We start from the raw sequence: 16,249 nt of genomic DNA on the forward strand, positions 1-16,249 counted from the left end.
TCCTGACCTTCTGCCCCCTCTACAGGCTCAGCAGCTCATCACCATTTGCCGTGAGTACATTGTGGGTTTGTCCATGGAGACAGAAAGGAAGAAGCTGCCCAAAGAGACTCTAGAACAGCAGAAGCGCATCTGTGAGGTAAGATCTATAGGACCCTGAGCACAACAGAGACATCCTTCCCTTCACCCTTCACTAGGTTTGAATTCTTTAATTTCAAACCCAGATCTGAGTGGGGACGAAGAGAAATTTAGGCCCTTCATTTCTATGAGGGGAGGATACATTTCTTCATCCTACTTCCTCATCTCACCAGTCCTCCATACCTAGGGGGTAGAAGACCTCTCAGCTTTATAGCCCATCATCCTGTTTTGTGTTGTGTTTTTTATGCATGTGTAAGCAGCTTAGAAATGACTTCTACCAGGTGTAGCATCAACCTGGCATGTGTTCCTTTTTCTGTCCACCAGATGGCAGCCTATTTCACCCACTCAAACCTGCAGCCTGTGCACATGATCCTGGTGCTGCGTACAGCCCTCAATCTGTTCTTCAAGCTCAAGAACTTCAAGACAGCTGCCACCTTTGCTCGGCGCCTACTAGAACTCGGGCCCAAGCCTGAGGTGGCCCAACAGGTAGATGGAACTCCTTCAGTGACCATAGGGAAGCCAGATCAGCTCTTACATGGAGGGAGCAGACCAAGGTCGTTGCCTCTGAAACAAAGCAATAAATAACAACATTCAACAAAAAGCCAACAGAATGCTACCCTCTGTTTACTTCCTGACTTGGTGTTTCCTTTGTTCCTGGAAAATTAATAGTTTATTGAGACATGGCACTCGTCTAAGAGTGCCATGCAACCTAGAATAGCTCCACTGCAGCTGAAAGTAACCCCAGTCCTGTCCTTAAGCTCCAGATATCCCATCACAACCACCACAAAGCTTCACATACACATCACATTACTTGTGTCCTCCAAATGCATTCTTTTTGGGTGATGGAAGTCTGTTTTAACCCTTTCTAGGACCTGACCCTGATAATCTCTAGAGTTGGTGGAGGAATGTGGGTCTAGATTATGGAGCCACTTTTGTATTGAGAAGGGGAAAGTTTGATACAATAGGAATGGTGATTGTTAACCCTTCACATACATCCAGTACAGAGGTTGGGACCTCTTTTCACACAGTACAGTTGTGTCTCACATCAATGGAACTACCAAACCATGGTGTTGGGATCCTTTGAGGTGTTGTCTGCAGCCTTCTGTCCTCCTAAATACTCCTTCCTTCCCCTAGACCCGAAAAATCCTGTCTGCCTGTGAGAAGAATCCCACAGATGCCTACCAGCTCAATTATGACATGCACAACCCCTTTGACATTTGTGCTGCATCATATCGGCCCATCTACCGTGGAAAGCCAGTAGAAAAGTGTCCACTCAGTGGGGCCTGCTATTCCCCTGAGTTCAAAGGTCAAATCTGCAGGGTCACCACAGTAAGTACTGTCCTCAATAAATATATCTAGGATATTGAGCGAAGGGGAAAAAGAAAGAAACATGGTGGTCCTTTTTTTCTTCTTGTGCTTGTCCCCTGCTCCCTGAGGCAGTGACACTGGAGAAAGCTAGAGCATCTCCCCACTGCTCTTGGCCAGTCAGTGATGAACACCCCAATACCTGTCTACTGTGCCCATTGAGGGGTATAGGGAATACATTTTCTAGGGTTCTCAACCTTACAAATCTCTAACTTGTTCGTTTGTTTGTTTTTCCACAGGTGACAGAGATTGGCAAAGATGTGATTGGTTTAAGGATCAGTCCTCTGCAGTTTCGCTAAGGCCCCCTTTGTGTGCATGGGTCAGTCACCATATGTTCCCCGCAGAGAATGTGTCTATATCCTCCTTCTAACAGCACCTTCCCCCTGCAGCTACTCTTCGGATCTGGCTCTCTGTACCCTAAAACCTAGTATCTTTTTCTCTTCTATGGAAAATCCGAAGGTCTAAACTTGACTTTTTTGAGGTCTTCTCAACTTGACTATAGTTGTGCTCATAATTGTCCTTGCCTTTCCAGCTTAATTATTTTAAGGAACAAATGAAAACTCTGGGCTGGGTGGAGTGGCTCATATCTGTAATCCCAGCACTTTGGGAGGCTGCGGTGGGCAGATCATCTGAGGCCAGGAGTTCGAGACCTGCCTGGCCAACATGGCAACACCCCGTCTCTAATAAAAATACAAAAATTAGCCTGGCATGGTAGCATGCGCCTGTAGTCCCAGCTGCTCAGGAGGCTGAGGCATGAGAATCGCTTGAACCTAGGAGGTGGAGGTTGCAGTCAGCTGAGATCATACCACTTCATTCCAGCCTGGGTGACAGAGCAAGACTCTGTCTCAAAAAAAAAAAAAAAGGAAAACTCTGTGATGGACATTTGTTTAGTAAATCCCTTCAGTATTTATCCCTCCTCTCCCCACAGCAGCTTTCTTTCCTGTCAACTAGAAAGGAGCAGGATGTAATAAATACATTTTGGTGTGACTAGGCCACACCAACTCTTAATCATCTCCCATTTTCCTTAGACATTTAAATTTCAAGGCAGGTACCCTCTGTGTACTCAGAAATTTGAAGAAGTTATTTGGTTTTCCAAAATGCACACTGCGGGTTATTGATTTGTTCTTTACAACTATTGTTCTCATATTTCTCACACTAAATAAATCTCTATGAGAGCTTCTTGACTTCGCCATTTATTTCTTCGACACTCTCATGTTCTTGTTCACCCATGCAGGCACCCCACCAAAGTACATATCTTCCTTCCAGTAATAATTTTTAATTACAAAATAAACATCCACTATTGGGAAAAAAAAAAAAAAAAAAGCTAGCCGGGCATGGTGGTGGGTGCCTGTAATCCCAGCTACTCTGGAGGCTGAGGCAGAGGATTGCTTGAACCCGGGAGGCGGAGGTTGCAGTAAGCTGAGATCACGCCACCGCACTCCAGCCTGGGCGACAGAGTGAGACTCCGTCTCAAAAAAAAAGAAAGAAAAAAAGAAGCACATATTTTTCATAGGATATATATGAGGACCTAAACTGCTGTGAAAATGATAGAAAGCAAGTAGCTCCCTTATTCTGTTTTTGATTGCAGCCTTTTATCTTTTGCTAATTATAGCAATATTTATTGAGCACCTGCCATGTGACTGTCACTGTTCTAGATATTCTACATGTAATATACAGATAAAAGAATAGTACTTTATATATATTACAATGATACAATGATTACATTAACAATACAATATTTTGCTTGTCATATGCTAAGAATAATTGGGTAGAGTGACGTTACTGTGACTTTGATTAAAATAAGTACTTTTTTGCGTGTTAAATTCATGTTTTCAATAAATAATAAATGCATATAGTTGAAAAATCAGTAAATATAAAAAGCTATTCTGTGACAAATCTTTCCACCCTTTCATCAGCCACCCAGTTCCTATCACCTTCCCCTAAACAGGTAACCACTGTTACCAGCTTTCTTACATCCTTCCAGAAATTTTATATATATATATATATATATATATATATATACACACACACATATACATGCACATGCTGATATCACTGTGCCATTCTCTATCTCCTTTTATACACAAATGAAACCACACTATTTAACAATTTTGTACCTTTGTTTTTTCATTTAACATTTTTGGTATTTTCTCGTATCAATATATTAGGGAGCTTCACTTTGTTTTTTACTTCTCTTCATACTATACGTTGTATTTTTTAGCTTTATCTTAAGAGTTGCTTTTTTAAACAGCATCCCTAAACTAAGGCTGCCTTCTCAAAAATGTACATACTACTAGTGAGATTGCGCGATTGCACTCCACCCTGGGGTACAAGAGCGAGACTTCGTCTCAAAAAAAAAAAAATGTACATATTAGCTGGGAGTGGTGGCTCACGCCTGTAATCCCACCACTTTGGGAGGCCAAGGCAGGCAGATCACCTGAGGTCAGGAGTTCGAGAACAGCCTGGCCAACACGGTGAAACCCTGTTTCTACGAAAAATACAAAAATTAGCTGGGTAGGGTGGCAGGCACCTGTAATCCCAGCTACTCAGGAGGCTGAGGCAGGAGAATTGCTTGAACCCGGGAGGCGGAGGTTGCAGTGAACTGAGATCACACCATTGCACTCCAGCCTGGGGGACAAGAGCAAGACTTTGTCTTAAAAAAAATAAAAAATAAAAAATAAAAGCCGGGCGTGGTGGCTCACGCCTGTAATCCCAGCACTTTGGGAGGCCAAGGCAGGCGGAACACGAGGTCAGGAGATCGAGACCATCTTGGCTAACAATGGTGAAACCCTGTCTCTACTAAAAATACAAAAAATTAGCCAGGCGTGGTGGCGGGCACCTGTAGTCCCAGCTACTCAGGAGGCTGAAGTAGGAGAATGGCATGAACCTGGGAGACGGAGGTTGCCATGAGCCGAGATCATGCCACTGAACTCCAGCCTGGGCGACAGAGCGAGACTCTGTCTCAAAAAAAAAAAAAAAAGTACATACTACTTTGATGACACTTTCCCAAGTTACAAACATTATCCCTATAAACACAGACAAGTTGGTGGTAAATTTTGGCAAATTTTTTAAATTTATAATTTGCAAATTAAATTACAAAATTAATTTTGCACACAAAAACATTATTACTGAGGGATATGGAACAACTTTACAATTCCTGCCTCTTGAATCTTACATAATTGGGGAAACAAGATGTGAAATAATTGTGACTCCCAGGCAACAATTAGAATTTATTCGATAAACTGTGGAGAACCATTAAATCCTTAAGGAACAGAGTGATATGAAAGCGCTATAAAATACTGTTATTCAACAGTATTCGCTATACATTAGAAGGGCAGAAGGAGCAGTCAGTAGGTCAGTAAATACTGAGATGAGATGTTAGGAATATTAGTAGTAAAAATAGAAAAGCAGAAAGAAGTTTAAGAAATAATGCAAAGAAAGAATCGTGCTTGTTTTTGACTCCATTTTAATTATCATTTATTATCTTTTAATTAACATGCTTATATTACATTAGTTTAAAGCCAATTGACCAGGTGTAGTGGCTCACATCTATAATCCCAGTACTTTGGGAGGCCAAGGTGGGCATATCACTTGAGGTCAGGAGTTAAAGACCAGGCTGGCCAATCTGGTGAAACACTGTCTCTACTAAAAATACAAAAATTAGTTGGGCATGGTGGCGCAAGCCTGCAGACCCAGCTACTCAGGTGGCTGAGACAGGAGAATCACTTGAACCCGGGAGGTGGAGGCTGCAGTGAGCCAAAATTGCACCACTACACTCCAGCCTGGGCGACAGTGAAACTCTGTCTCAAAAAATAAAACCAATAGAGATGCCTGTTGATAGACAAGTTTTCTTTTTTTAACGTGCTTGTTACAACTATAGCCATATTGGAGATACATGTGTAAGCAGTTTGAATGAGAAAGTCTGGAATAAATTATGTTGCAGGTGTTGGGGAAACAGGTTTATCAGGAAAGGATTTGATTACAGAAGTTTAGAATTGTAAAGGACGTCAAAAGTGATTAGTGGCAGAATTGGGGCTGGAATTTAGGCTTTCTAACTCACAGTTCATAATATTTTGATCCCAAAACACACTACTTGTGGTTGGAAGAAAACAGGTTTTGCAGATATGATTTTACAAGTCTGTGCCCTATCTGTGAAGGACATAGTTAAGTGCTTGATCTGGTGCTTGATGCAGTACTCAAATGTGTGTTTAGGAAGCTAAGAATGAAAGTGATGAGGTGACTTAACACAGGATTTTTTTTCATTTAAAATTCTTACCTTGTATCATACTTACTGTGTGTATATCTCATCATACCTCCGGCTTACCCCCACTTAGCTACCTTACAGCAGGGGGTGGTCCTGATTTATCTCTCTGTCCTCACTGTGCCCAGAACAAGACCTTAATAATAGGTGCTCTCTAAGTGCGAAAACAGATTTGTACGTGAAACAGTTGCTACATTCTGACATCTGAATAGAACAATTCCAAAGGAGGAAAGGGACGTCTAGAGTTACCTCTATCTGAGCATTCCCCGTGTTCACTCAGTTAGAGGTTGGGTTCTGTGTGGAGAAAAGGAGATTGTTCAGGGAAAGTAAGTCTATTACTACTGCATTCGAATTGCCCTGCTCAGTCCAAGGTCCCAGAGGCTCTCTTAATTACATTGAGTTCTAAGTTCCTGGCCGGCCCTGTGTCCTTTAATCAAACAGTTCTAATAGATAATAGGAAATAAGAGATGCCACTAGATTGGGCAGACAGATGTGCCTGATTAGGGACTGCGAGAGCAAAGAGTGGCCAATGAATGCCTACTAAGTCTTATACCCTAGCCTGGGAGTTGGGCTTTACAGCAGTGAAGACAACAGACGAAAATCTTTGCCTTCATGGTGTTTAAATTCTGCAGGGTGGGGAGCGGAGAATAAACAAGTACGGTAGATAGTATGTCAGATACTGTTCAGTGTTAGGAAGAAAAGGAACGGGAATGGCCAAGGAAAGCGTTTCAGAAAAGATAATATTTGAGTGAAACAATGAAGTGAAGCCGGGCGCAGTGGCTCACGCCTGTAATCCCAGCACTTCGGGAGGCCGAGGTGGGCGGATCACCTGAGGTCCGGAGTTCGAGACCAGCCTGGCCAACCAGCCTGGCCAACATGTTAAAACCCCGTCTCTACAAAAATTAGTCGGACGTGGTGTCGCGCGCCTGTAATCCCAGCTACACGGGAGGCTGAGGCAGGAGAATCGCTTGAACCCGGGAGGCCAAGGCTGCAGTGAGCCGAGATGGTGCCACTGCATTCCAGCGTAGGCGACAGAGCAAGACTCCTTCTCAAAAAAAAATTAAAAAAAAAAAAATGAAGTGAGAAAAAGTAGTATGTTATGTGCCATAATTGTCATCTCAATTATATGTGTTTAGATTCTGGTTATTTGTAGGCAGTTTGTCTCAATCTGGCCTACTCACAGCTCAGGAAAAAATAATGAAAGAGCTTCGCCAGGTAATTTGGGAAGTTGAAAGAAAGGAGTCCGGGCCTCTAAAACCAGACAGAAAATAACCCTATCTTATCCCTAATTCTCTGTTTCACAGGAGAAAAGGGAATAATACCCAAAACACAAACACTCAAAGCTTCCTGGCCCTTTAAAAATGGCGGTTCCGCACCGGTCAGCAATACCATTGGTTACCCGAGGCAGAAGAGGGCGGGAGCGAAGGGGTGGAGGGCGTGGCGGCACCGAGGAGGTCCCGCCTCCTACGGCAAGTCGGAGGTAGCAAGATGGCCGCCGCTGAGGAAGACTGTAGTGTTGGGGCCGAAGCGGACAGGGAATTGGAGGAGCTTCTGGAAAGTAAGAGCCCATAGTGGGAAAGGCCCGAAGAGGGCAGGTGTGAGGACCCATTCTGGGGGTTAAGTGAACCTGAGATATTAGGGACGGGGCAGGAGAGGCTCTCCAAAGGTTAAATGGGGGCGGAGAGTCTGACCCCCGAGCCCCCCAAAAATCTCTGGGTCATCCTGCCCCCCCCCCGCCCCCGGCGACTGGAGCTGGGGAGCTCACCTGGGTTCCCTCAGTGGTCCGGATGGTGGATGTTTCCGTAGAACGGCGTTTCATGATACCTCTTCAAACTCCTCTTTAGGTTACTAAGTTCTTAAAGTCCGACTTCAGCAGCAGTAGCAGCAGCAGCAGCATTTGGTTCTTGCTGGGTAGCGAACCATGCACTCACTGATTGCTTACATTAACTCCTAGCAAGCTCGTGGCCGGTCCTTGTGTGCCTCGTCCTGTCTTCCTTAACACGAAAGACACTTTTCTCCTCCTAGTCCTTTTCTCTTTCTCTCGTTAGGCCCCTTAACAGTTATTTCATCTTGTCAGTAGCTCAAGCGGACTCCTTTCCCTTATTTTGAGAAACTGAGGATGTGGCGATTTCAGGGGAAAGCAGTTCACCCTCCTGAAAGACGGGGGATGTTTTCTTAGCATTACTCTCCACTCCCCTGTTGACTTCCTGCCCAGAGTAGGGCCAGTGCTCTCTCCCTAGGCCTGGCGAGCAGAATGGTGGTGAGGACACAGGCTTTTCAGGGCAGATGTGAATTTGTAATCGCTTGCTCAATCACGGAGATGTGGGCAGGCAGAAAAATGAACAGAAACCCTGAGGAGTGCCAAGTGACTGTGTAAATTAGTGTACGGTTATCTGCAGAGATCAGGCCAAAGGGAGCTCTAGAAGGTTGTGGGGGAGCACTAAACTGGAGAATAAGAGAAGATAGTTTAATGCCTTACCATGAAGTCTGGTATGTAGTCCCTCAGTCTGTGCTGGTACCAGTACCAACAGGAAGCTGGGTGGGATGTCCTGTGCTTTCTCACCAAGTCATTCGTTTTAGAGCTCCAGAGTGAGTTCAGAGGGATAAGGACATCTGTGTTCTCTACTCCTGTTGGGTATTTGTATGGGATTTCTAGGGAATCGTTAGGGTGTGACAAGGGAGACACTGTAGATGGAGATGTCTCTGCAGAACTTTTTAATCCTCTCCTCCCAGCTCTGAGATGGACATTTGTTCCACCTTAAGGGATTTCTCTGCCTTTGCTCACAATAAATTAGGTAATCCAGAAGGAAGTAGGAGGCTCATTGAGGGTGGTCTGGGGAGGTGGGGGACTCAAGGAGGAAAACTGAGGAAAGTTGGCAATTTGAAAAATCATATTCCTAATGCTTTGCCCAGAAACCACCCAGCCTTGCTTGCATTCTCATCTGTCGCCAACACACACACCATGTCTCTTGTCTCTGAAGGTGCTCTTGATGATTTCGATAAAGCCAAACCCTCCCCAGCACCCCCTTCTACCACCACGGCCCCTGATGCTTCGGGGCCCCAGAAGAGATCGCCAGGAGACACTGCCAAAGTATAAATTCCACCCCCTTAAGGGATGGGGAGGGGATGGGCATGCAGCCCTGAGCAGAGGTTGGGCAGGCCCCTATGGGCCAGAGGGGAATGGGGGAGGGTACCTTGGCCTCACATTGGTGAGTGCTCTTGCCAGCCTCAGTCCTTGTGAAATAAGGACTTGAGGTTGAGTGCGGGAATCTCAGAGTTCCTTGAAAAAATAGTAGGTTTAAATGGTTGGATTGGTATGCCATCCCATACCCTCCTTCAATGACTAGATACCTTTTTTGCTATCCTCATTAGGAGCAGTAGTTAGAATGTCCAGTGGAATTGGGTAGGAGGGAGGTGCATTTCCCATAGCCACTGCCTGTGGCTTCTATCAGAGGCCAGGTGCAGTGTAGTCCTAAGTAAGATGCATTTCAGCCATCCTTCCCCCGCAGGATGCCCTCTTCGCTTCCCAAGAGAAGTTTTTCCAGGAACTATTCGACAGTGAACTGGCTTCCCAAGCCACTGCGGAGTTCGAGAAGGCAATGAAGGAGTTGGCTGAGGAAGAGCCCCACCTGGTGGAGCAGTTCCAAAAGCTCTCGGAGGCTGCAGGGAGAGTGGGTGAGGAGACCCCAGATACACGGAAATATCTGAACAGACTCTTAAGTCTTTGTTGCCTGAAAACACCAGAATTCTTAGTGAAGTTGATAGCAATCATGATGTCACAGCCAAGGAACGGGTAAAGGCAATGAGAGAAAGGATGGGAATCCCTGTTAATGAAAAGGGGTGAGATAGGTTGGAAAGTAATAGAAAACATTATTCAAAACTGACCATTTGAAAGGTCACAGTGTTATTGTGGGTATCATCATGGAGAATAAACTGATGCAGAGTCCGTGTACTAAATAGATTTATGAAAAGACTATAAAGATAACCATAGGGTTTTCCAAGATTGGGAGTGATAATGATTCACTAGTAAATGCTTCATATCCAAGCTGGTAACCAGTTCAGTCTAGGCAAGGAAACAAACTCCTAAATGACGCTGGCTTTTTTAATCTCTCCTAGGCAGTGATATGACCTCCCAACAAGAATTCACTTCTTGCCTAAAGGAAACACTAAGTGGATTAGCCAAAAATGCCACTGACCTTCAGGTGAGGAGAAAGTAGTAGGGGCCCAAAAGGGGTCCACTCCCAGACATTTCTCCAGCAGAGTCTCAAAAGACAGATGCTTTGAGTATCATCCCAAGTCTGTTGCTGTCTTATTGTTTGTTACAGGCAAGTTTAGATAGTTTATCTTTGTCACCTGAGAGAGTGGTGAGCATCCCAAGAAGGTAGTATACCTGCTCACCTCTTACTTGTCCTATCTAGAACTCCAGCATGTCGGAAGAAGAGCTGACCAAGGCCATGGAGGGGCTAGGCATGGACGAAGGGGATGGGGAAGGGAACATCCTCCCCATCATGCAGAGTATTATGCAGAACCTACTCTCCAAGGATGTGCTGTACCCATCACTGAAGGAGATCACAGAAAAGGTTTGTGAACTTCCATTTCTGCTTTTTCTCTTCATTCTCCATCACATCAACTGATGTGGGCTATTTTGTCTACTCAGAGCCTGCAGAAAGAGTAACTCAAGTGTGCTTTTTTTCCTTCTTTATTTATTTGAGGCAGGGAGAGTTGGGGGGTGGGGAGAGTTGTGTCTCTGAGAGAATAAAGCTGTCACACGGTATGTTGGGGTATAAGAGGTATAACGTTTGGGGTCTAAGAGGAAATCCTTCAGTTCTAGTTTTCTATAAACTGGTTCAAGACTCTGGGATTGTTGTCTGATCAATCTTGCATTTCTGACTTCATTTCTCCAGCAAGAATTTGGCTGGGCATGGTGGCTCATGCCTGTAATCCCAGCACTTTGGGAGGCCGAGGTGGGTGGATCACCTGAGGTCAGGAGTTCGAGACCAGCCTGGCCAACATGGTGAAACCCCGTCTCTAGTAAAAATACAAAAATTATCCTGGCGTAGTGGCTCACGCCTGTGATCGCAACTACTCAGGAGGCAGCAGGAGAATCACTTGAACCTGGGAGGCAGAGGTTGCAGTGAGCTGAGATTGTGCCACTGTACTCCGGCCTGGGCGACAGAGCAAGACTCCATCTGAAAAAGAAAAAGAATTAACTGAGGATTTACTTACTGGCTTTGTGATGTGAACAGTGTAAGCGTAGTTTAAATGATGGTCCCTGCCATAAAAGAGCTTATATGTGTGGTTGTATCATTTTGTTTTGAGACAGGGTCTCGCTCCAGTTGGAGCACAGTGGCACGATCTTGGCTCACCACAGCCTCCCCATCCCAGGCTCAAGTGATTCTCCCATCTCAGCCTCCTGAGTGGCTGGGACTACAGGTGTGTGCCACCATGCTTGGCCAATGTTTTAAAAATTTTTTGTAGAGGTGAGCTCTCACTATATTGCTCAGGCTGGTCTCAAACTCCTGAGCTCAAGTGAGCCTCCCACCTCAGCCTCCCAAAATGCTGGGATTACAAGTGTGAGCCACCACACCTGGCTAAAGAGTGTATAGTTTTACTGGAGAGATAAAATATAGGAATAGAAGCTTTTCAGTGACATGGGGAAATGTGGGTAAGTGTGTAATGAATAGTACAGACCACGAGTCAGCAGGCCAAGACCTGGGTGGGCCAAATCCAACTCTCTAGCAAATAATGGTTTTTACATTTTTAAGGTCATTTGAAAAAAACTACAAAGAAAATGTGCAATAGCTGAGCGTAGTGGCTCACTGCTATAGTCCCAGCACTTTGGGAGGCCACGGTGGACAGATTGCTTGAGCCCAGGACTTTAAGACCAGCTTGAGCAACATGATGAAACCCTGTCTCTACAAAATACAAAAAAATTAGCCAGTCACAGTGGTGCACACTTGTAGACCCAGCTACTTGGGGAGGCTCAGGTGGGAGGATTGCTTGAGCCTGGGGAGATCGAGGCTGCAGTGAGTGGTGATCACACCATCACACTCCAGCCTGGGTGACACAGTAAAACTCTGTGTTGAAAAAAAAGAAAAAAAACACACAATAGAGACCATATGTGGCCCTTGAAGCCTAAAATATTCACTGTCTGGCCCTTTACAGAAGCTTACCAATCTCTGGTGACCATAAATGCTAACAAGGCCAGGTGATCTGGTTGGAGTCAGTGCCGCTTTTCATGATGAACTTACTTATTTAGCTTTTCGTTTTTCTACGTCCCTTTCCCTTTCACATTTTAATCACATTGTTCTGATTACCCATCCATATCCATTGTTCACTTAATTCTTTTCCACCCATTCTGTCTTTTCTTAGTATCCAGAATGGTTGCAGAGTCATCGGGAATCTCTACCTCCAGAGCAGTTTGAAAAGTATCAGGAGCAGCACAGCGTCATGTGCAAAATATGTGAGCAGTTTGAGGCGGAGACCCCCACAGACAGTGAAACCACTCAGAAGGCTCGTTTTGAGATGGTGCTGGATCTTATGCAGCAGGTAAGGCCTCTTGCCTTCTGCCCACTGGTGCTGTCCACTTAGGTGTTCAGTGAAGGAAGTAGCTGGGAAGGATGCAATACTGCTAGACTTAGGTGGAGGAGGGATCCTCTCTTGTGATCTCTCTCAGAAGAAATAGAGAGATCATTCATTAGATTCCTCTTCTGGATCCTCTGTTGTTTTCTGGGCTTTTCTCTATTTCATGTTCCATTTTCCTTATTTTCTAGCTACAAGATTTAGGCCATCCTCCAAAAGAGCTGGCTGGAGAGATGGTGAGTATGTCTTCTTTTTCCAGATTTTAATTTGAGTCCCCAATTTCCAGAATTCTTTAACCTCTCAGGATTCCACTAAGGTGAAAATTGTGGCTACTGGGGATGGATCTTCACGTCTGTCCTAAAAAATGAGCAACTGAGTCCCTTCATCTCTTCCCCAGCCTCCTGGCCTCAACTTTGACCTGGATGCCCTCAATCTTTCGGGCCCACCAGGTGCCAGTGGCGAACAGTGTCTGATCATGTGAAACACAACACGTTTTCCTCTCTGAGTCCCAGCTATGGGGAACATCTGGAGTCAGCAGAACCATTGGGAACTGAGGCAGGAGTGTCACCTGCGGGAGAAGTCTGCCCGCTGCCCTCTGTCATCCCATTCAAGATTGTGCCATACCAGCTGAGGTTTTTCCTCTGTCTCTCTAGGAATAGGGTCTGTTTCACAGGCCATTTCTGTGAACCCTACTCCATTGTGGTTTCTGCCACTATCAAAGTTCCAGCTACCTGCAAGGTGAAGGAAGGTATCCCTTTTGGGGCATGCACTTTCTTTCCTTTCTCAAAATAATGTTATATGTGGCCACACTGATGTTCACCTTTACGCCCAGGGTCTTTGTGCCTTGTCTCTACTCCCTCTCTTGGATCTGGGGAGGAGGGGCAGAGTCCTGGGACTCTGTATTTCTATAGTTCTCCTGGCAGAGCCTTTGAGAATGGGGAGAAACAGCCTGGGCTGGGGCTACAGGTCTGTCACTATGCTCTCTTGCCTTCAGACAGACCATTCTGAATTCTCTAAAGGGAAAGGGCTTTTGCATCTAATCACAATACAGTTGAAAGAGAGGCCTTAGGATTCTCCTCTCTCTAGGTGCTGAGCCCTCACCTCCCTATTCCAGGCTGAGAACTCAAATGGGTACCCTGCTTCTTCCTACAATGCTGTGTGATATGGGTGAACCCAGCCCCTGACCTTCCTCTATCCCCTGCCCGTCCTCCCTTTTACCTCCTCTCTTTTTTAAACACCTGTTTATCCCAACCTTTTTGAGCTCAAGCTGTGATAAAGAAGGGCCCATCCTATTTCCCCTCATCTAGTCCATTTACCATTCTCACTGACTCCCCGTCTTCCTGGCAGACACAAATAAACCCAGTGTCAGGTCTAGGAAATTAATGGCTATTCTTCCCCAGATACATTCTGGCTTGTTTGAGATACATGATTCTCTTAGAATCCTGTCCCTTGGTTCAGGAAAGTAGCTTGGAAAAGGAGTAGGGGTATAGCTTGGGTCCCTTTTCCTGCAAGGCCCCATGGGGCAGAATATAATAAATATTCTGAGTGAGGAGTGTGGTCTTTTTCTGATCTTCCTCAGCTTCCGTAAGTTGCAGAGTGAGGTATATTAGGAGACTAGTTCTACACAATATTGTAATGCTGGGTTCCATCAACACCCACCTTCCACAACTCAGTCTGCACCTCAGTTGGCAAAGGAGACTGGATGGCCATCTTTCCTCATGTTCCCTTGAGTATTTCAATGTAGAAAGCCCTTCAAGTGGTATTATATTTTAACCTTTTACATTATTGTTATTAATGTTAGTAATATATTGTTATGTTTTCTAAATTATTTTTCTTTGAGCTGACGTGGCTTTTTTTCTGTGGCTCCCAGTGGGTCTACGGACCTTGGCTGACATATGTTGGTAGATACTCTGGTCAGCCCAGCTGGCTGTCCTGGTTCACTCAGAAGATAAGTGTCTCCAGAGCAAATTCACATGCATTATGAGTCGCTTTGAGCTTCTGACATGTCACTTGCCCCGAGGTTAAAACTTTTCACCCCTTGAAGACCTTACATGTTTTATGGTATTGGTGAGGAAGGAAATGTTCTTAAGGTCTCAGGCTATTTGGGAAATTCCAACTCCTATACCTTACCAGAGCATGGAAGAACCCAGATCTGAATGTAAAACGTCTCTGTTCTGCCAGAGATGGAAAAAATACAGGTATACTTGCGATATAGTCATGGGGCTTGAGTGTCACTATTTTCTCCTTAAAGCTCCAGCCAAAAACTGGACAAGGATAGAGAGGAGGAGGTAAGAACAAAAGAGCCCTTCTCTATGAACCTTGTGCCTTCTGTCCTACCAGTTTTCTTTTACAGATTCTCACTTCTGCTAGCCTAGCCAGGGCTTACTCCAGGAATCTAAACAAATGCCCTAGTCCACTTTATCTTTGTTCCCAAGGCACTCATTTTTATTTTGATTTTGATTGAATGTGAGCAAGTTGACCTCAGGTCACACTTTGTTCCAAAAACTTTTGGAATTATTCCAGGACTTGTGGTGGAGGTATGGTACTCTAGGGCAGTCTTTCTCAAACTATGTATGGTAAAGGACCAGGTTTTTTGTTTTCCAGTCCTTCACTTATCAATATGCATTCCTATTGCCCATGACAGGTATGGAGTTCACACTGTGTGCTGCCGACCCGGCAAGTTTGACAGCACCCAAACTGGCCAGACTGTTCTGTAGGTTAAGTCCATTGATCATGTACTTGGATATCACAGCAACATTGAAATGCTAAAAAGTTTTTAAACACTCAATTTGTAATTCACCATGTCACAGACCGGTGAAAAAAAAAAAAAGGTGTTCACCGACCAGCACAAGTCTGCAGATCACCTTTGAGTAGCACTGTTTTGGGGCCCTGAGTCTCTCTGAAGACCCTAGCAGAACTGATACCTACCTGTACCTCTTGTTCTCTCCTATTTGAGTTTCACTTCCAGAGAACTTGTTCTTCAGCAAGAATGTGTCACTAGTAAGGACATCTCTAGCATTTCTCTAGCTTTCCTTTTCTGCTGCTCAAAAATAATCATTACAAAGCATAGGTTTAAGCTGCATATGAAATATTTATGCGACTCTCAAACTTTAAAGGAGTTGCTCCTTTGTTCCAAAATTAAATGTGTTAGATAAATTTGTGATTGTATGGGCGGCTTCATGAATTAAGAATTGAATTAATACAGACTTTTTGATAATTGGGACATTTTCCTGTGACCCTGGAAGGTCTTGTCAAAGCCCCATGAGGCAGTTATAATATGATGTTAAGATGGCTTTGGGGAGCTAGGAGAAAACATTGGCCCATATTGAATGACGTGGAGACGGCAGACCATACAAAAAAGGACCAAAAGACTTAGAGGAAATGGGTATGCAAGAATGAATGTTATATAACACTGGTAAACCCACCAGCTGACTATATACCCCAGAAAGACCTGGGAATTATTTTTTAATAAAGACAATGGGAAAGGCACTGATGAAGGGTTACCAGCATCTTTGAGAAATTTAGAAGTGGCTGTCTCTGTAGATCGAAGCTGATACAAGATGTAAAAGAAACTGTTTTCCTAGTAGCAGTGGGGGAATGATAGGATCCTGACATAGCAGAGGCCAGGTGGCAACACTTAACTCTCAGAAGCAAGGTGAGTAAATTTCCTTAAGGGTAGCAAGGTCAAAGTGGAGATGGCTAACGGAATGTGAGTGGTCCTAGGAGCAGGATAGATGGGCAACCAAGAAGAGTATTGTCTTCTTATATATAAGGGAGATCAAGAATGGTTGAACAGAAGGCTGAAGTCAGAAACTTCAAAGAAAAGTCGCCATTTCTTGTCCAGTTTTTAAGCCTGAGATAGTTCTTAGACTCATAAACTATCAATGGAAAGAGCCATTTATCAGT

At 44.6% G+C, this 16,249-nt stretch overlaps 2 protein-coding genes and 1 long non-coding RNA gene across 6 annotated transcripts in view; 2 read left to right on the forward strand and 1 right to left on the reverse strand.

The window, feature by feature from the left end:
• The window catches only part of COPA (COPI coat complex subunit alpha), a 54,087-nt gene extending 51,407 nt beyond the window's left edge, over nt 1-2,680 (forward strand). For both annotated transcript variants that reach the window (XM_019025301.4, XM_063693712.1), the window contains exons 30-33: nt 26-136; nt 460-621; nt 1,270-1,464; nt 1,740-2,680. In XM_019025301.4, the coding sequence (XP_018880846.1) occupies nt 26-136; nt 460-621; nt 1,270-1,464; nt 1,740-1,799 (528 nt within the window). In that variant the 3' untranslated portion in view covers nt 1,800-2,680. The remainder of the gene's footprint in view (nt 1-25; nt 137-459; nt 622-1,269; nt 1,465-1,739) is intronic.
• On the reverse strand, nt 56-8,112 carry LOC134756512 (uncharacterized). Its single transcript, XR_010129242.1, has 2 exons — nt 7,527-8,112; nt 56-699 (listed from the first exon to the last, which is right to left on the reverse strand). It is a non-coding gene; the product is annotated as an uncharacterized lncRNA (long non-coding RNA).
• PEX19 (peroxisomal biogenesis factor 19) lies at nt 7,172-15,499 on the forward strand. 3 transcript variants are annotated; one of them, XM_004027711.5, is made up of 8 exons: nt 7,172-7,319; nt 8,743-8,852; nt 9,271-9,436; nt 9,878-9,963; nt 10,180-10,341; nt 12,134-12,310; nt 12,535-12,579; nt 12,741-15,499. In XM_004027711.5, the coding sequence occupies exons 1-8, from the start codon at nt 7,250-7,252 to the stop codon at nt 12,822-12,824; spliced, it is 900 nt and encodes a 299-aa protein (XP_004027760.1). In that variant the 5' UTR covers nt 7,172-7,249; the 3' UTR covers nt 12,825-15,499. The 3 variants fall into 3 exon arrangements, with proteins under 3 accessions (XP_004027760.1, XP_004027761.1, XP_018880800.1); XM_019025255.4 differs by having other exon boundaries at nt 7,207-7,319; nt 14,988-15,499; XM_004027712.4 differs by lacking the exon at nt 8,743-8,852 and having other exon boundaries at nt 7,205-7,319.
• Nucleotides 15,500-16,249: the final 750 nt, after the last annotated feature.

Source organism: Gorilla gorilla, chromosome 1 (genome assembly GCF_029281585.2).
Source record: "Gorilla gorilla gorilla isolate KB3781 chromosome 1, NHGRI_mGorGor1-v2.1_pri, whole genome shotgun sequence".
NCBI classification, from domain to species: domain Eukaryota; kingdom Metazoa; phylum Chordata; class Mammalia; order Primates; family Hominidae; genus Gorilla; species Gorilla gorilla.

Coding starts and splice junctions, on each gene's coding strand:
- PEX19 (XM_004027711.5), top strand. CDS start 7,250: ATGGCCGCCGCTGAGGAAGACTGTAGTGTTGGGGCCGAAGCGGACAGG. Junction 7,320..8,742: donor ATTGGAGGAGCTTCTGGAAA/GTAAGAGCCCAT, acceptor TTGTCTCTGAAG/GTGCTCTTGATGATTTCGAT. Junction 8,853..9,270: donor CGCCAGGAGACACTGCCAAA/GTATAAATTCCA, acceptor CTTCCCCCGCAG/GATGCCCTCTTCGCTTCCCA.